The sequence below is a fragment of the Phocoena sinus genome, chromosome 1 (assembly GCF_008692025.1).
Source record: "Phocoena sinus isolate mPhoSin1 chromosome 1, mPhoSin1.pri, whole genome shotgun sequence".
Lineage (NCBI taxonomy): Eukaryota > Metazoa > Chordata > Mammalia > Artiodactyla > Phocoenidae > Phocoena > Phocoena sinus.
The window spans coordinates 150,367,151-150,383,320 of NC_045763.1; the positions used below are offsets into that span (position 1 = coordinate 150,367,151).

The 16,170-nt window shown below is 39.8% G+C and overlaps 2 protein-coding genes across 5 annotated transcripts in view; both read right to left on the reverse strand.

Annotated features, from left to right (window-relative positions):
* LOC116760667 (complement receptor type 1-like) overlaps positions 1-2,733 on the reverse strand; it is a 67,817-nt gene extending 65,084 nt beyond the window's left edge. Inside the window, exon 1 of the mRNA XM_032645876.1 lies at positions 2,560-2,733. Coding sequence (XP_032501767.1) covers positions 2,560-2,677 — 118 coding nt within the window. The 5' untranslated portion in view covers positions 2,678-2,733. The remainder of the gene's footprint in view (positions 1-2,559) is intronic.
* A 6,810-nt stretch (positions 2,734-9,543) lies between these two features.
* CR2 (complement C3d receptor 2) overlaps positions 9,544-16,170 on the reverse strand; it is a 34,161-nt gene continuing 27,534 nt past the window's right edge. For all 4 annotated transcript variants that reach the window (XM_032645865.1, XM_032645858.1, XM_032645852.1 and 1 more), the window contains 2 exons: positions 13,051-13,156; positions 9,544-10,245 (listed from right to left, as the gene is read on the reverse strand). In XM_032645865.1, the coding sequence (XP_032501756.1) occupies positions 13,066-13,156 (91 nt within the window). In that variant the 3' untranslated portion in view covers positions 9,544-10,245; positions 13,051-13,065. The remainder of the gene's footprint in view (positions 10,246-13,050; positions 13,157-16,170) is intronic.

The following is a 16,170-nucleotide window of genomic DNA, read 5'->3' on the forward strand; positions in this document are numbered from 1 at the left end:
AAGATCACTGGATCTCCCTTTTCAATCACCCCATGGCCTTCAAGCTCTTGTGTGACTTCCTAGTAATGATTTTGTAGATCCCCATGGGGATTTTTCAGGTTATAAAACCCTGTCACACACACTACCTCATCTGATTTTTACAATAACCCTCTCAGATAGCAGAATGCCAATTATGTTTATTTTATATGTGTGGACTCTCAAGATCAGGAATGTTAATTGACTTGCTGGGTTCAAGGCTCCCAGTTAGTAAGTAGCAGAGGCTGGACAAACCAGAACACTGGCCGCCTAATTAAGGAGATTTCATAAAACCCCACCACCCTACCACCCTGTATGCATACACCTTGGAGGCATAACTCTCTCTTACATTTCTTTCAAACTCCAAAGGGCTGTGCACACTGTCAGCATTCCATCAGCATTTTCTTTAGCTAAATTACTTGGGCAAGTAAATTACTAGATAGTTTAGTTTAGGCTGTTTCACATTTTGAAGTTATTATGATGACCTTAGGAAATTTTGTTTTGTAATTAATAGTGTCTGGCAGGGAGGGGGAAGGGTAAGCTGGGACAAAGTGAGAGAGTAGCACTGACATATATACACTACCAAATGTAAAATAGATAGCTAGTGGGAAGAAGCTGCATAGCACAGGGAGATCAGCTCGGTGCTTTGTGGCCACCTAGAAGGGTGGGATAGGGAGGGTGGGAGGGAGACACAAGAGGAAGGGGATTTGAGGTTATAAGTATACATATAGCTGATTCACTTTGTTATGCAGCAGAAACTAACACAACATTGTAAAGCAATTATACTCCAATAAAGATGTTAAAAAAATTAGTTCTATAAATTGAACAAATGTTACATTAAAAATAAAGAGATAAATTGACATTGAAAAAAATAGTGTCTGTGATTGTACTATAATAGTAATTTAATAAACACGGACAGGCTACAACAACATTTCAGTAAGAAGGGAGACAGATAGCCACAAAGTCCACAAAAATTATAAGCACAGGGCTTCCCTGGTGGCGCAGTGGTTGAGAGTCCGCCTGCCAATGCAGAGGACACGGGTTCGTGCCCCGGTCCAGGAAGATCCCACATGCTGGGCCCGTGAGCCATGGCCGCTGAGCCTGCGCGTCCGGAGCCTGTGCTCCGCAACAGGAGAGGCCACAACAGTGAGAGGCCCGCATACCGAAAAAAAAAAAAATTATAAGCACAGATTGCTTAACTTACTTGGCATGCTTCTCTTCTGAAAATAAAGCTTTAGGTTTTATCCCATTTCTTCAGTGAACAGGTTCTTTTATGACGTCTAAGGAGATAAGATATTAATAGCAATTTCTTTGGAAACTTGGTTTTCCTTCTCCTCTTAGAAGAGAAGGCACAATCAAATAATGAATGGGGCTTCCCTGGTGGCGCAGTGGTTGACATTCCGCCTGCCGATGCAGGGGACACGGTTCGTGCCCCGGTCCGGGAGGATCCCGCGTGCCGCGGAGAGGCTGGGCCCGTGAGCCATGGCCGCTGAGCCTGCGCGTCCGGAGCCTGGAGCCTGTGCTCCGCAGCGGGAGAGGCCGCAGCGGTGAGAGGCCCGCGTACCGCAAAATAAATAAATAAATAATAATGAATGCAAAACGTCTAGTGACGGCGAAGAGCAAACGGAGTTGTCAAGAAGAGGCTGGACAAAAAAAGACTGTCTCTTCAACCAAGATGTTGACATGAGTCTAAGCAACTAAGAAGACTTCTAGGAAAGCCAAAAATAAGAAGAGAAGGGTTCTAATCTCGGTTTACCTGTTTGAAGCTAACGGAAGGAAGGGAGGATGCCACATCAAAATTTTCATGATAGTTTTGTTCTAAACAATTGACTAAAATGGGACAATATGTAAACATCTCTACACTCTCCTTCTACTGGTAACCGTTACACTGAGGGTTCTGCAGCTTAGCTAGCTCTTCTAATCCCAAGCACCTGGGATCTGTAATGATGGCAGTGGTTGTTTGGGGTGTGGGTGGGGTGAATATAGCCGGATGCAGGGCACTTTTCAGGTGATAATTGCACCCCCTGGACTGCTTGTCCAAACACTCTCGTGAACAAAGAGCTGAAGTAATGACGATAAAAATCAAGTGGCAGGCCCTGTGTTAGACCTTTGACAGGCTTTATGCCATTTAGGTACCAACCCCATGAGGTACAGAGATCAGTATTCGCATTGACAGATGACGAAACACATGTAGCAACTTTCCTCACAATTAATATGTTTCTAGGATTAGAACCCAAGTTTGTCGAATTTCCAACCCCCCTTTCTTTCCCTGTGATCAGCGCCGCACTGCTATAAGCCAGTCTCTGTATTAACACAAAGGCAAGCAATTCCGTGCAGCACCTGTTCATCGTCTGCGCTGAGCACAACATAAGCCCCCCGAAGAGAGGAATTCGACCAGTGCCAGCAGTGTCCCGGGACACAGAGGGGAATCCCGGAGCCGACTTGCCTTCTCGCGCGCCTAGCGCATGGAAAGAGACACTTTGGGCGCGAGGTCCAGCGAGGTAGTGCCCGCCGCGCCCGCTCCCACGCCCGCCCGCATCTCACCCCAGGCCGGCGGCAGCGCGAGCAGCACCAGAACCGCCAGGAGGGCTCCTCCGGGGCAGAAGGTAGGGAACGCTGGCGGCAGGAGAGGCTCCCGGCTCCTCGGAGAAGTGGCTCCCATCGTCCCCAAGGGCCTCTAGTAACCAGATGCGATCTCGGAGAAAATCGAAGTCAGTCAGGGGAAAGTGCAGCCGAGAGAAGTACCACACACCCGGTTCCGCTCCCAGTGTCTGAGAAGCGTGGCGGAGGTTCCGGGACAAAAAGCTTTTGACCACAACTTCCCCTTGGTGAGCAAGGTCTTGTTTACTCCCAGTTTGCATTGTTTCTAACAAGTATCACTCCCAAAGACCACCTTAGAGATCCAGGTACAGGAGGAAAATCTGGCAGCGCTTTCAGCTCCTTGATGTATTCCGCGTGTGAGGATGGGCAGTTCCAGACAAAGGCGGTGGATTCTCACAACTTCGCTTTTTACACCCCTGCGCGACTTTTCCCCTTCTCAAGAATCCACGTGGGTAGGTCACCTAAAGAAATGCCTGCTTTCTCTGTTGAAGCAACTGTTGCAGGCAGCATGCTCAGTGTACAAGGAATATGAAGAACCAATTTCTTTATGTTGAATTGAGATACACCAAGCCACCGAAAGATTTTTTTAAACGAGAGTGACTTAATCAAATTTGCATTTTTAAAAGTATTATTCTGTCTATAGTATAGAGACTGGATAGGAATAGGGCAATAGCGGAGACCAGCAAGGAGGCTTTTGCCATCATCTGGGTGGGGTTTGGTGGTGACTGTGACTGGGGATAAAGTAGACAATTAAGAAAGATATTGCAGATGAACAAAATTTGCTCAAGCATTGGATTTTGGTTAATTTCTTTCTTAAAGTTAGTGGTGAGAAAAAGAAGGAAATCTATAGTTAGCCCGAGGATTCAAAGTGAATGGTAGTGCTATTTATTGAAATAAGAAGTATGGGGGAGGGAAAGGTAAGAATTCAAAGATGAGAGAAATGGGAGTGTGTGGTAGGCAGAATAATGGTCCCCAAGATGTCCCCGTCCTATTCCCCACAACGTGTGATATGTCACCTTATGTGGCAAGAGGGATTTTGCAGGTGTGATTAAATTAAGGAGTTTGAAATGGGGAGATTATCCTGTATTATCTGGGTGGGCAACATAATCAAAGGGGTTCTTATAAGAGGAACGCAGCAGAACAAAGTGGGAAAAGGCAATGTCTGAAGCAGAGATTGGAGTGATGCTGCCACAAGCCAAGGAATGCCAGCTACCTCTAGAAGCTGGAAGAGGCAAGGAACAGATTCTTTTCTGGAGTTTTCAGAAAGAGTCAGTCCCACCAACACCTTGGTCCAGCCCTGTAATACTCATTTTAGACTTCTGACCTCCAGAATTGTTAAAACAAAAATCTGTGTTGTTTTAAGATTCAAGGTAATTTGTTATAGCAGTAACAGGAAATTAATATGGAGGAGGGAGGGTAACCTGATCAAGGGAGAATGTCAAAAGCTCTTTGGATTTTTAACTGAGAAAGTTATGGTCATTGGGCAAATGGAGTTTCGTGACAGCCAGGAGGTGTGGGAATGTTCTAGGAAAAGTTTGGGAATATAGGTAGTTTGTTGATTATGAAGCTGGACTTCTAGTAAGGCCCATAATGAGGACTTCTGAAAAGGAAATGGATGGAAGAGGGTTAAAAATCTCAGGAATTGTTGGGTCTGTTAAGGGAGAACATGTACAATAAACAATAGAAAGATCAGGATTCATCTAGAGGTTTTTAAAAAATTTTGTTGAAGTATAATTGATGTACAATATTAGTTTCAGGTGTACAACATAGTGATTCAAAATTTTTATTGCTTATATTCCATTTAAAGTTATTATTGGCTATATTCCCTGTGCTGTATGATATACCCTTGTACCTTATTTATTAATACATAGTAGTTTGTACCTCTTAGTTCCCTACCCCTATCTTGTCCCTCTCCCCCTCCCTCTCCCTACTGGTAACCACTAGTTTGTTCCTTATATCTGTGAGTCTGTTTCTGTTCTGTTATATTCATTCTTTTTTTTTTAATTAATTAATTTATTTGTTTTTATTTTTGGCTGTGTTGGGTCTTCATTGCTGCACGTGGGCTTCCTCTAGTTGCAGCAAGTGGGGGCTACTCTCCATTGTGGTACGTGGGCTTCTCATTGCGGTGGTTTCTCTTGTTGCAGAGCATGGGCTCTAGGCACGCAGGCTTCAGTAGTTGTGGCTCAAAGGCTCTAGAGTGCAGGCTCAGTAATTGTGGCACATGGGCTTAGTTGCTCTGAGGCATGTGGGATCTTCTGGGACCAGGGCTCAAACACGTGTCCCCTGCATTGGCAGGTGAGTTCTTAACCACTGCGCCACCAGGGAAGCCCTATATTCATCCTTTTGTTTTATTTTTTAGATTCCACATACAAATGATAACATACAGCATTTGTCTTTTTCTGTATGACTTATCAACCAGAGGTTTTTAACATTTTTGTGTATCATGGACCACTTTGCCTGTTTAATCAAGCAGGACCCCTTCTCAGAATTATTTTTTAAATGCAAAAAATAAAGTACATGGGATTACAAAGAACACTGGTTAAACAGAAATACAGTTCTAGCCACGAATTTTTGGAGGTCTGTGGTTCCTAAGACAAGAACTCCAGATTTAAAAATTAGTAGAAACAAGAGCCACTCATTTCTGAAGCAAGAGTCGAAACAAGTCGTATGGAGAGTGGAGTAATTCCAAATATCAAATGCTGTAGAGAGGAGAGGGGGATGAGGGTTGAAAAGATATTGTAGCAGATATTTCAGTAAATATGCTAGCTCTTTTCTCCTCCATGCATAGATATGATTCATGGTGGAGTAAAGACACTCAAGGTTGAAAACTATTCTCTACTCAGTGTACTTTCACCGTTGGAGACCCATGTACACACAGTCCAGCAAACCTATATCATTCAGCATGTACAGCCTTAGCTCACAAAAACAATCCAGAATACTGTCTTACTTCATTTATCCCTTTTATTCAAGTCTCACTTTCTACCCTCACTAGTTGAGAAAGGGCAGTGTCCCAAAGGCCAGATATATTCTTAATTTTCCATTGCTTTCCATTAGACTCTCTCCCAAGACTTTACTGCAAGAAACGTCTACTTTGATCACATCATTTACCACACTTCCTTTTTAATACTTTAATACCACTCTATCAAGGATTTGATATTATCCTTTCAAGATATTCTCTACAGAGCAACGGAAAAAGAAGCCAGATCATGGTAGACCATGGAAAAGGGAATAGAAGATTCAATTCCCCAGGCTTACCTCATATGCTATCAGAATATGCCACTCATTACCACTTCTTTTTACACTAATCTTCTAGCATCTGCTTCCTTCCCTCATATCTTGAAGGTTTTAGCTCCTAGCTCATGGCAAACTCCTCTACTGTTACTCCTGTCATAGTCCTCAGTGAATTGATATTCACAGTGATGGTATTTTCCAAATACCTGGCCTTTCGGCACCTTGACCTCTTCTCTGCCAATGATCTTGTTCTTCCTTCTACTCTGCCACTTATGCCCATGGCCATACCTTAGACCCTGTCGTCATTAATTACTATAATCCCTTCATAATTTTGGCCATCCCACTGTCCAACCACCAGTCCTATCCTTCTATTTCACCTCTAGTACCCTGATCCCAACAATCTTTGTATCTCTCAGTTCCTACAGTCCATTGATCTTACTGCCATCTTTCAATCTCAAACCCCCTTAGTGTCCTCACTTTCATCCTTACCAGGTTAAATTCCATGATCGATCATTATAATCACTATCTTGCATACAACCTCGGCTTCTTTGCCCTTCTCCCACTTTATCATATTTATTAAACGAACAATCTTGGATAGATTCATTTCTCCATAATTTTGCCCCTGTACCCATGAAATTGAACATGGTTGGAGAAAAACACATATCCATGGGAGCTAGTCTGTTTAATGACAACTCATTTCAAATGGACCTTTGTAATGCTGCCTGGTGTTCTTACTATACTTACCTAGTCCATTTACTCTCTCATTCTTCCAAGAGACTATTTCAAATTTTTTATTTTGACATTGAACTCTGACTTCTCCTCCATCATTATTAGTCTCTGTTTATAGCTTTGCTTCTTTTATTTTCTAGAAAAAAAATCAAAGAAAACTTCCACAAACTTCTTTCATTACTTAACACCAATACCTCTATCTGGTTTATATAGTTTCCTTATCTCCTCTTAGTATGGTTATACTGTTCACACCCTTATCGAAGGCTAACTTCTCCACTAGTGCACTAGATTCAATTTGTTCTTACTTGCTCAAAGACATCACTCCAGGAATTCCCCTCTTTCTCCAGAATCATTATTTTCCCCCTTTCTACTGGATTTTACCATAAGCATGCAAAAACATTTCTCCAAATGCAGCAGACATAGTCCCTCTTTGATTTTTTTTGGTTTGTTTTTGTTTGTTCTATTGTGTTTTGTTTTGGTTTTTTTTCACCTAATGTTTCTTTTGCTTGGAACACTTTCTGACCAGATATCTATCTGCATGGCTACCTCCGTCATCTCCTTGAGTTTTTTTGCTCAAATGTGATGTTCTCAGTGAAACCTTCTCTGGCCACTATTTACAATTGCACATCCATTCAGAACTTCCTTTCCTCTTTCTCTGCTTCATATAATTTTTAAAATTTTACTTATTTTTTCATTTTACTTCCATCTGACAATCTTCTTGTTGTCTGCCTCTCTTCACTAGAATAAAAGCTACATGAGAGAACATGTCCATTTATCACTGCTATATCCCACAACCTAAAACACTACGTAGCACACAAGAATGATTTCTACAATTGTTTGTTAAGTGAATAAATGAAATTAGTAAATCAGCTAAGGTCAACCCCTTTTTCAGAAAATTTGGTGGTAAAGAGAAGGGAGATAGTTTAAGAGAGAAAGCATGGATGGTTTGGGGAGGATTTGTTTTCAGGCTTGGGGGTGGATATTTGTTGCTTTAACTGGGCCCCTTCTTCTGGAATTGGGCCCCTGATTTTTCCTCTTTTCCACAGTTCCATGTGGTTCAGGTGGACCAAGGTTTCTCAAATACAACACTATTGACACGTTGAGCAGGCAATTCTTTGTTTTGGGGGCTGTCCTGTGCACTGTAAGATGTTTAGCAGCATCTCTGACTTCTACCCACTAGATGCCAGTAGCACTCCCCTCCTCCAGCTGTAACAATCACAAATGTCTATAGACATTGCCAAATGTCCTCTGCAGAGAGGAGGTGTGAATGCCCCACTTGAGAACAACTGAGGTAGATCAATCCTATCCCTAGCTCTAAGCCTGGACAAGCAGCCTAGGCCTTGTCATCTGCTTATTTCACTGCTCTCATCCTAGTAAATGGTTGAAATGGGGACATGTGATCCTAGTTGGACATATCAGAGGTAATGAAGGCACTTTTGCAGGAGTTATTGGACAAGAGAAGTTCATTGTGCTGGAATGCTAAGCTGACGAGATGTGCACTTGGCATCATGAACAAACATTTTGCCAGTTTTTAGGGAGTGTCTATCAGAGTATGAGTCCAGCAAGAAAAAAACAGAACCAGGGAATGGAACAGAGTCCTGAGGATATGATTTGAATAGTTAATTCACATTTTGACTTAAGCCAGCTGCATGCTTGACCTTTTCTGTCATGTGGCATAATAAAATTCCTTTTTGGTTTAAGCCAGTGTGAGATGGATTTCTGTCATGCAAGTGGGTACTGGCTTGAAAATATTTGTAGGTGGAAAAAAGAAGCCAGTGATGAGAGATGGTATTACTGAGGGAGCAGTATCCTGGAAGAAACAGAAAGGGATGAGAAGAGAACTGTATAGTCTGTAAAAAGTGGTGGGTGGAAATGAGAATAAGATGAGTGGGTATAGATAAGCTTGGAGGTGAAGGGAGAGGAAATAGAGTTATCCTGTGATGTTTTCATCCTCTGCTATGATAAAGAAGGAGAATAGAGTAGAGACGAAGGTATAATAGAGCAGATGGCTTGAGGTGCAAGAACAGATGAGTTGTAGAAAGGAAAATGGTACTGACTGTGAATGAATAAGATACCAAACAGCATACTACTTCTGGGTATATATCCAAAAGAACTGAAAGCAATGTCTTGAAGAGATATCTACACACCCATGTTCATAGCAGCATTACAAGCTAAATGTCCACTGATGGGTGAATGGAATAAAAAATATTGTATATACATACAGTGAAATATTGTTCAGTCTGAAAAAAAATTCTGACACATGCTACAACATAGATGGACCTTGAGGACACTATACTAAGTGAAATAAACCTGTCACAAAAAGACAAACACTGTATGGTTGCATTTATATGAGGTATCTAAAGTAGTCAAATTCATAGAAATGGAAAGTAGAATGGTGGTTGGCAGGGGCTGAAGGATGAAGGGAATGTGGAGTTACTGTTTAATGGATATAGAGCTTCAGTTTTGTAAGATGAAAAAGTTCTGGAGATCTGTTGCATAGCAATGTGAATATACTGAACGCTTCTATACTTCTGAACCGTACACTAAAAATGGTTAAGATCGTAAATTTTATGTTACATGTTTTTTTAACCACAATGTTTTAAAAAAAGATGTCAAACAGCATACACAGTCTAAGAGAAAATGGGGAGAGTAAATCTGTGGTAGCCAATGAGCAAGATCTTATTTTCTCAATAATTGAAATGTTGGAACAGAGCAAACTGACAGCTGGATTTAGAGTGTGGAAGGAGAGAATGAGTGCCCTGGGGGAAAGTATTGGCTTGCTAAGCCTTGAGGATGAGGGAACTGAGTTTGGGGGTTGAGAGTTTGGCTAACATGACGAAGTGGTGGGATCCAGAATGCATCAACGTTAAATCAGGAACTCTAAAAACCCTAAGACTATGCCGTTATTCAAGAGTTCATTGACTCCAGAAAAAAAAAAAAATCACATAAGGCAAGTGTTTTTCTTTAAAGACAACATTTATTTGACTGATGAATGTACACATTATCAAATGACATTTTACAAGCAACTACAGTTACTTCAGAATTAAACTTCAGAATTAAAACTTGACTCCCATAATTTACAAAAATTGTGCAAATTGGAATTACTGAGCGATTATGCAAAGGCAAAGTATATACGATGAGAAAAACTCAAACCAAGAGGAAATAAAAGTGAAATGTTTAACTATATCAGAGAAAGATACTCCTATTAAAATAAAATCAGACTTCCCCCAAAATGTATGCCCATCATAACCGCAGGATATGCTTCATACTTTGCTTAAATAATTTAAACCACACTACAACCAAAAGTATATGGTAACAGTGAGTATGCTGATTATAAAAAGAAGAGTCTAGACACAAGGACAGCTCTTTTTAGTGCCTTCCTGGAAAAGGTGACAATTTTCAGAGCTATTTAACTGTTTATATCCATAGCCTGGCTCCAAATATGTCACAGGTGAGGCTTCAAGAAGTCCTTGAAGAGCACGTAGCAGTAAAACTGGGCTTCCATCTTTATCATCAAGCAAATTTTCTTTGTTCTGCTTGAGGCTAAGTGCATATAGGAGCTAAAACTTATGAAATAATCTCACTGATGTTGAGACCATGCCAACAGACTTGCTGATATTAGGTTTCTCTCCAACCAATGTTCAGTTGGGTTCCAAGCAACAAGGCATACTGAAATAGATGAATTTCTATTTAGGAGACAGCATGAAAGGCAGTGGTATAACTCAAAGTTTAAATATGAGCTTTAACATTCTCTCTATATATACCAATTAAAAGTGCTATAAATAATGGAGCATCAAGCCTATGAGAAGGTATCATTCAATTAAGTGGTCCTTCTTCATATAACATGAAGTAAAGCAAATAATAATTAAATTTTATACTGATAAATATGAATAAAAATAAATGAGGGAGAAATTGAAGCAATGGCTTCATTCTCACTCATTCAAATATTCATTCAACAAACATTTAGGTAATAACTTTACTTTGGGTTCCCACGGCTTTGGATTTAGAGATCACTCTGGTAGTCTCTCCTGTTCTCTTCTTCTCTTTGGCTACGACTCACTAGCAACAAGGAAGCTTTTCTTCCTCAACTGCCACAGCAGTTTTTCTGTATCTTGTTTTTAGCACTTAATCTTACACTATGATATGTATATGTCTTATTTTTGTTACTAAAATAAGTTCCAAGAGGGCAGAGGTGGTATCTTTATTTTATATCTTATAGATTATGTAGGAGAAAGCAGTTTGAAGTCAGATTGGAGCTTGAATTCTACCTTTGCTAATTACTGACCCCCAAGTCTTTGGCCAAGAGAGCCTTTTCGCCTTGGTTTTCTCGGCTGGGATATTATATGCTCACCTAGGTATTATCTTGGAATAATACACACCTTTTAAAGCTATAGTGAGGGCTAAATGAGATAAGGCATGAAAAAGCCTCAGCGTACGGCCTGGGCTTAGCAAACTGTCAAATGTTCACACCCTTTTTCTCCTGGGAACCTCAGGGGGACTCTTCATGTTGCCTGTCAACCTTTCTATACTCCCTATCATTCAGGTTTCAACTCTCATGGTGACTATTTAATACCTTCTCATTTCTCCTTAAATCTCTAACATCTCCTTTCCTAATCTCCCTCTCAGCTGATCATTTTTCTTTTTATTCACCGAGAAAACAGAAGCAACAGAAGAGAACTTCCACATGTGCTTTCATCATCACATCTCCCCACCTACCTTCATCTGCACCCATATATTCTACCTACCCTCCTGTTACTAAGGCCATGCTCCTATCTAAGGTCTACTCCTCTGCTTAAGTCCTAGATCCCACTCCTTCTAGCTTACCCAGATGTTGCTCCAGCAATTCGTCCTTTTATTTCCTGCCATCATTTTCCCCCTTCCTGCTAAATATTCTCTTCAGCTTACAGGAATAACAGCTATTCCTCCACTCTTAAAAATACTTCCCTTTACTTCTTATTCTTGCCATTACTCTACTTATCTGCTCTTCTTTATAGAAAAACTCCTTGAAAGAGTTAATATCTCCTATTTCTCTCCTTTCATTCTCTCTTAAGGTCACTTCAATCAGCTCTAATTTGCCTCTTTCCTCTACACCAAAACTGTACTTGTCAAGTTCACCAGCAAATCTTGTGCTGCTAAACACAATGGTCAGTTTTCACGACTAATCTTTCCCGATCTCTCAGCAGCATTTGACAGGGTCTATCAGTCCCTCCTCATTAAAGTTCTCTCTTTGCATGACTCTAGAGCACCACACTCTGGGGTTCTGTCCTGTATCAGAGCTGCTTCTTCACCCCTGTTTTGGCTCCTCCCCACTCCATGACTCCTAATGTTGGAGGATCCAGGGCTTAGCACTTGGACCTTTCCTCTTTGCTAACCTCTTTCACCCCCTTGCTGATCTTACTCAGTTTCATTATTCTGTACATCCATATACTGACAAGGCCCAAATTTGTATGCCAAGCCTGGTCCTATTCCCGAAGTGCTGACCTGTACATCCAGCTACCTTTTTGGCACTTGTACGTGGATGTCTATTAGATATGTCACACTTAACATCTCCAAAGTGTAACTTTTGCTTTTCATTCTCAGTTGCTTTTCATTCTCAGTTGTCATAATTAATGGAAATTCTGTCCTTCCAGTTACTCAGGCCAAAGAACCCAGGCATCATAGACTCCTCCCTTTCTCTTATATCCTGATACAAACTGTCAGCAAACTCTACTGTCACTATCTCAGGAATGCATGCAGAATCTGAACTCTTCTTACCAGCTTGTTGGTAGCCACTCACAATTTATTGGAGTTCTGTGATAGGGTCCACAGGGATTCCCCATCTTCCACCCGTGGCTACCTACACTCTCTTCTTAACACAGCAGTTAAAGTGATCATTTGCTTCTCTGCTTAAAACCCTCCAGTGGTTCCCATCTCAGAATAAACACTAAGCTCATTACAATGACCTAGCATACTCTGTAGGGTCGACCATCCTCACCCTCCTCCTGTACCTCTCTGGTTTCGTCTCTGCCGCTCTCTCCCTTGGTCAGTCCACGCAAGGCCACACTGCAGCAGGAACACACCACCTTATTATGATCTTTGCACTTACTGTTCTTTCTTCCTGGAATGCTCTTTCCTTTACAAGGCTAGTTCCTTACTTCACATTAGTCTTTGCTCAAATGTCATTTTCTTAGTGAGGACTTCTCTTCCAACTACCCTGCCCTATCTATCCCCTTTCCTGCTTTCTTTTTCTCCACAATACTTATCATGTTCTTATTTATCTTATTCTTAATTATTTTTCTATTTATTTAAATATTTGTTGAATAGATTAATAAATTTTAACAAAAACAGGGACACAGTTGGCAATGTGAAATAGATAAGTTAACAATTTTTGTGCATGATTAGTAAAGACGTGCAACAGAACCATATATATTTAGTACTATGCTTAGTGATACATTTAAATTGAAGGAAAATTTGACATATGAATTAATAAGATACCAGTTTGTCTTTTGATTAGTTTGCTAGGTTGTATGGATCAACAGAATATACTTCCAGTGTTTCTAAATGAACGTCTTCTTTACGGCTTGCATTTGTATAGTAATTGCTAAGTGGAAGAAAAAAGAAAAAAGAAATTATTTACTCATTGGCTATGATTACTATAAAGGTGTAAAAGTTGTTTCCTTTCCATAATTCCCAACACCAGGTAAGTACTTTTCACGGATGATTTCATTTTATTGTCTTAAATATCCTGTGAGGTAACCCCCATTTTTTGGAAAGACCCATGAAAATAACTTGCTAAGCTGCTAAGTATCCAAGACAGAAGTTGATATTAGGCAGGACTCTTAATGACTAATAACTATGACTCCCAGACTGAAAAAAAGTCATAAGCTTTCATTTTATAATATGATCATAAATTTACCTTTGGGGAACCAATCTTCCAATGTAACTTAAAAATAAATTTTTTAGATTTGATGTTTAATTCAAAATCCTTACATAGTCATGCAGCACTAAAAGCTTTAAATTATTTTGAAGACAGTTTTACTTTTATTCTTTGAAAGCACATGTACTTTGCTGTGCTTCTAAAACTCTTTGCCAAAATTAGCAAAGGACAATAAAATGTGATTGTACCATCATGTAGAACTCTGAGATAAAGTAATACAAAATTATTGGGTAAGAAAGATTACTGTTGAGGGTACTTACAGCCTGTCACTCACTATCATATTTAAGAGGTCAACTTACATATTTAAGGGGAATATACATTAAAATTATTACAAAATGGTAACTTTTAGGTTAATGTGAGATTTAGGTTTTATTAAAATATCTTAGAAGACAAGAAAAATAATAACATAGTCTCTTCTTCACGTGTTAGGATGACTTTTAAAAATATTTAATTTTGTTACTAGACATCAATTTTCAAATGATTCATTACTCATCTTACTTACAAAAAGTATTGAAGGCAACTCAAATGTCTACATCAAGTATCAGAAACTAAATTGAAGTCAGTTAGAAAATGGAAATAAAACAAGTGAGTGATGCTTAAGAATTTAGTTTAACATATATGTTTGGTTCATATCAACTGAGGCACTTACATATAGTATTTGATAAAAACATGTTAATAACCTTAATAATCAAACTGGAACATTATGAATTATTTGAGCTTGTAGGCATTCCTGAACTTTGCAATGCTCTGATAGCAAACTTAGTAGCAGGAAGGAAGGAGATAGAGACCACATTTTCTACTTAAATTTCTATTTAAATTACCCTTGGCTAAAATTATCTTCTAACTTCCTGTGAGGAAAGCCATGCAAATGACATGCCTAGTTTTGTTTTCTTGAGACCTTTTTCTATCTTGAATTCTGTGAAACTATTTTCCCCTTTCATCTTACTTCTGACTGTTCCTTCCCCTCCTGTCTCTTAAGCATTATTGTCCTGAGATCTGTTCTCATCCCTATTTTAATCATCTATGTTCTGTTCAGTACCAAGGCTTCAATTGTGATTTAAATGTCATCTACCTGAGTCCAGTCCTCTCTCTTGAGTCCTACGTCATGGGTGCCTGGAAGTAGTAGGTCAGAACTGAACTCATCATCTTTCCCCACAAACATGTCCCTCTCTTCTTTTGATGAACCATTGGGTCCACCCAGTGACATCTGCTTGACTCATTCTTTGTGTCCCCTTGTCCCCACATTCTTCAATTCACTAAATCCTGGAAAGCCTATCTTCTTCATAGTGAAAGTATTTCTTACATCTATTCCATCCTCTTGAGCCCCACACTGCTGCTTTGGTTGACAGCCCAGTACCGCCCCTTCCTTTGAAAATGCAAATCTGAACGTATTATTTCTTTGCTTAAGATTCTACAGGATAAACACCAATTCCTTGTCATCACATGCAAGGCTTTTGATGATCTAGCTCTTGACCATCTTTCCAGATTTCCCCAAGACTGTTAAATTAAACATTAGTTCAATGGGATGTTAAAAGCATTCATTATATGAGAAAAAAAAAAAGTTCTGCAGTCCAACTAGTTTGAGAGATTAGTTTTTAAAAAATTAAACAAGCGTCTTTATTGTAGGACTTTAAATATTCTCCTGGTCATTGTGAATCACCATGAGAAAAATGTAGTATGAAGTATTTCCCAATCTTTTTTGATCAGAGAGCACTGTTTCTCCTGAAATCATTCACAAAACCAGGGTTATGTGATACATACTCTGATAAACACTACTGCCAAAAGTACATCTCAAATGTAAACCCTTGCAAGACCAACAGTACTCAGACCCTCCCAGGCTTAGAGCAAACTATTCAGGTTCAAAGATGCCACTATTACATAGTTTCAATGTAACCCCTTCATGTCTGATGCCTGCCCTAGGCATTATAGAACTGTGAACAGTGTAATCAGATCATTTAGATAGATCCTAGTGACTTGGCATGTTAAAGTAATTTTGCTGGAGTTTGTGGGTGACATGTTTAGGGTGACATGACTTGGTCATCCCCCACTGGAAGTTACCTGAGATTTGGTAAGACTTTACATAATTATCCGCCCTAACACTAGCATGTATGGAGACTTAAGAACCTGAGCACATGGAACATTTCCAGGCTGATACCTGATGATATCATTTGCTAAAGATGTATCCTTTGCACCTATCAGAATATTCTGTAATTTCCACAAGGTTTATGTGGTCAGAGGGGTCTTTTATGCCACTCCTCCACATAAACCTATGCCACCTTCACCTTCAATCACCATCACACATACTATTTTCCTAGTCATGTCAACTGCTTATGTAGTTCTCATAATATATGATGGAATGACAAGCCTCTGGGTCTTTGCTCAAACTGCTCCTTCTACCTGGAATACCTTTCTCCCCTTGTTTACACTCTCTTGAGATGCATCTGAAATATCTCCTCCACTATGGAAACTTTTCTGATTAAAATTCCCAAGCACTGTCCATTTGATTGTGTCCTCACCAAATATCACATGACCCACTATGGCAACATTACTTTATGGATACAAATGTTTTCTAAAAAGAATAAGTTAAAATGTAAAAGTATGTCTAATTTCTGGTTAATAAAACATAGCAAAATATAGAAACCTAGTAGTATATTTAAGGAGTCATGAAAACAACCAAG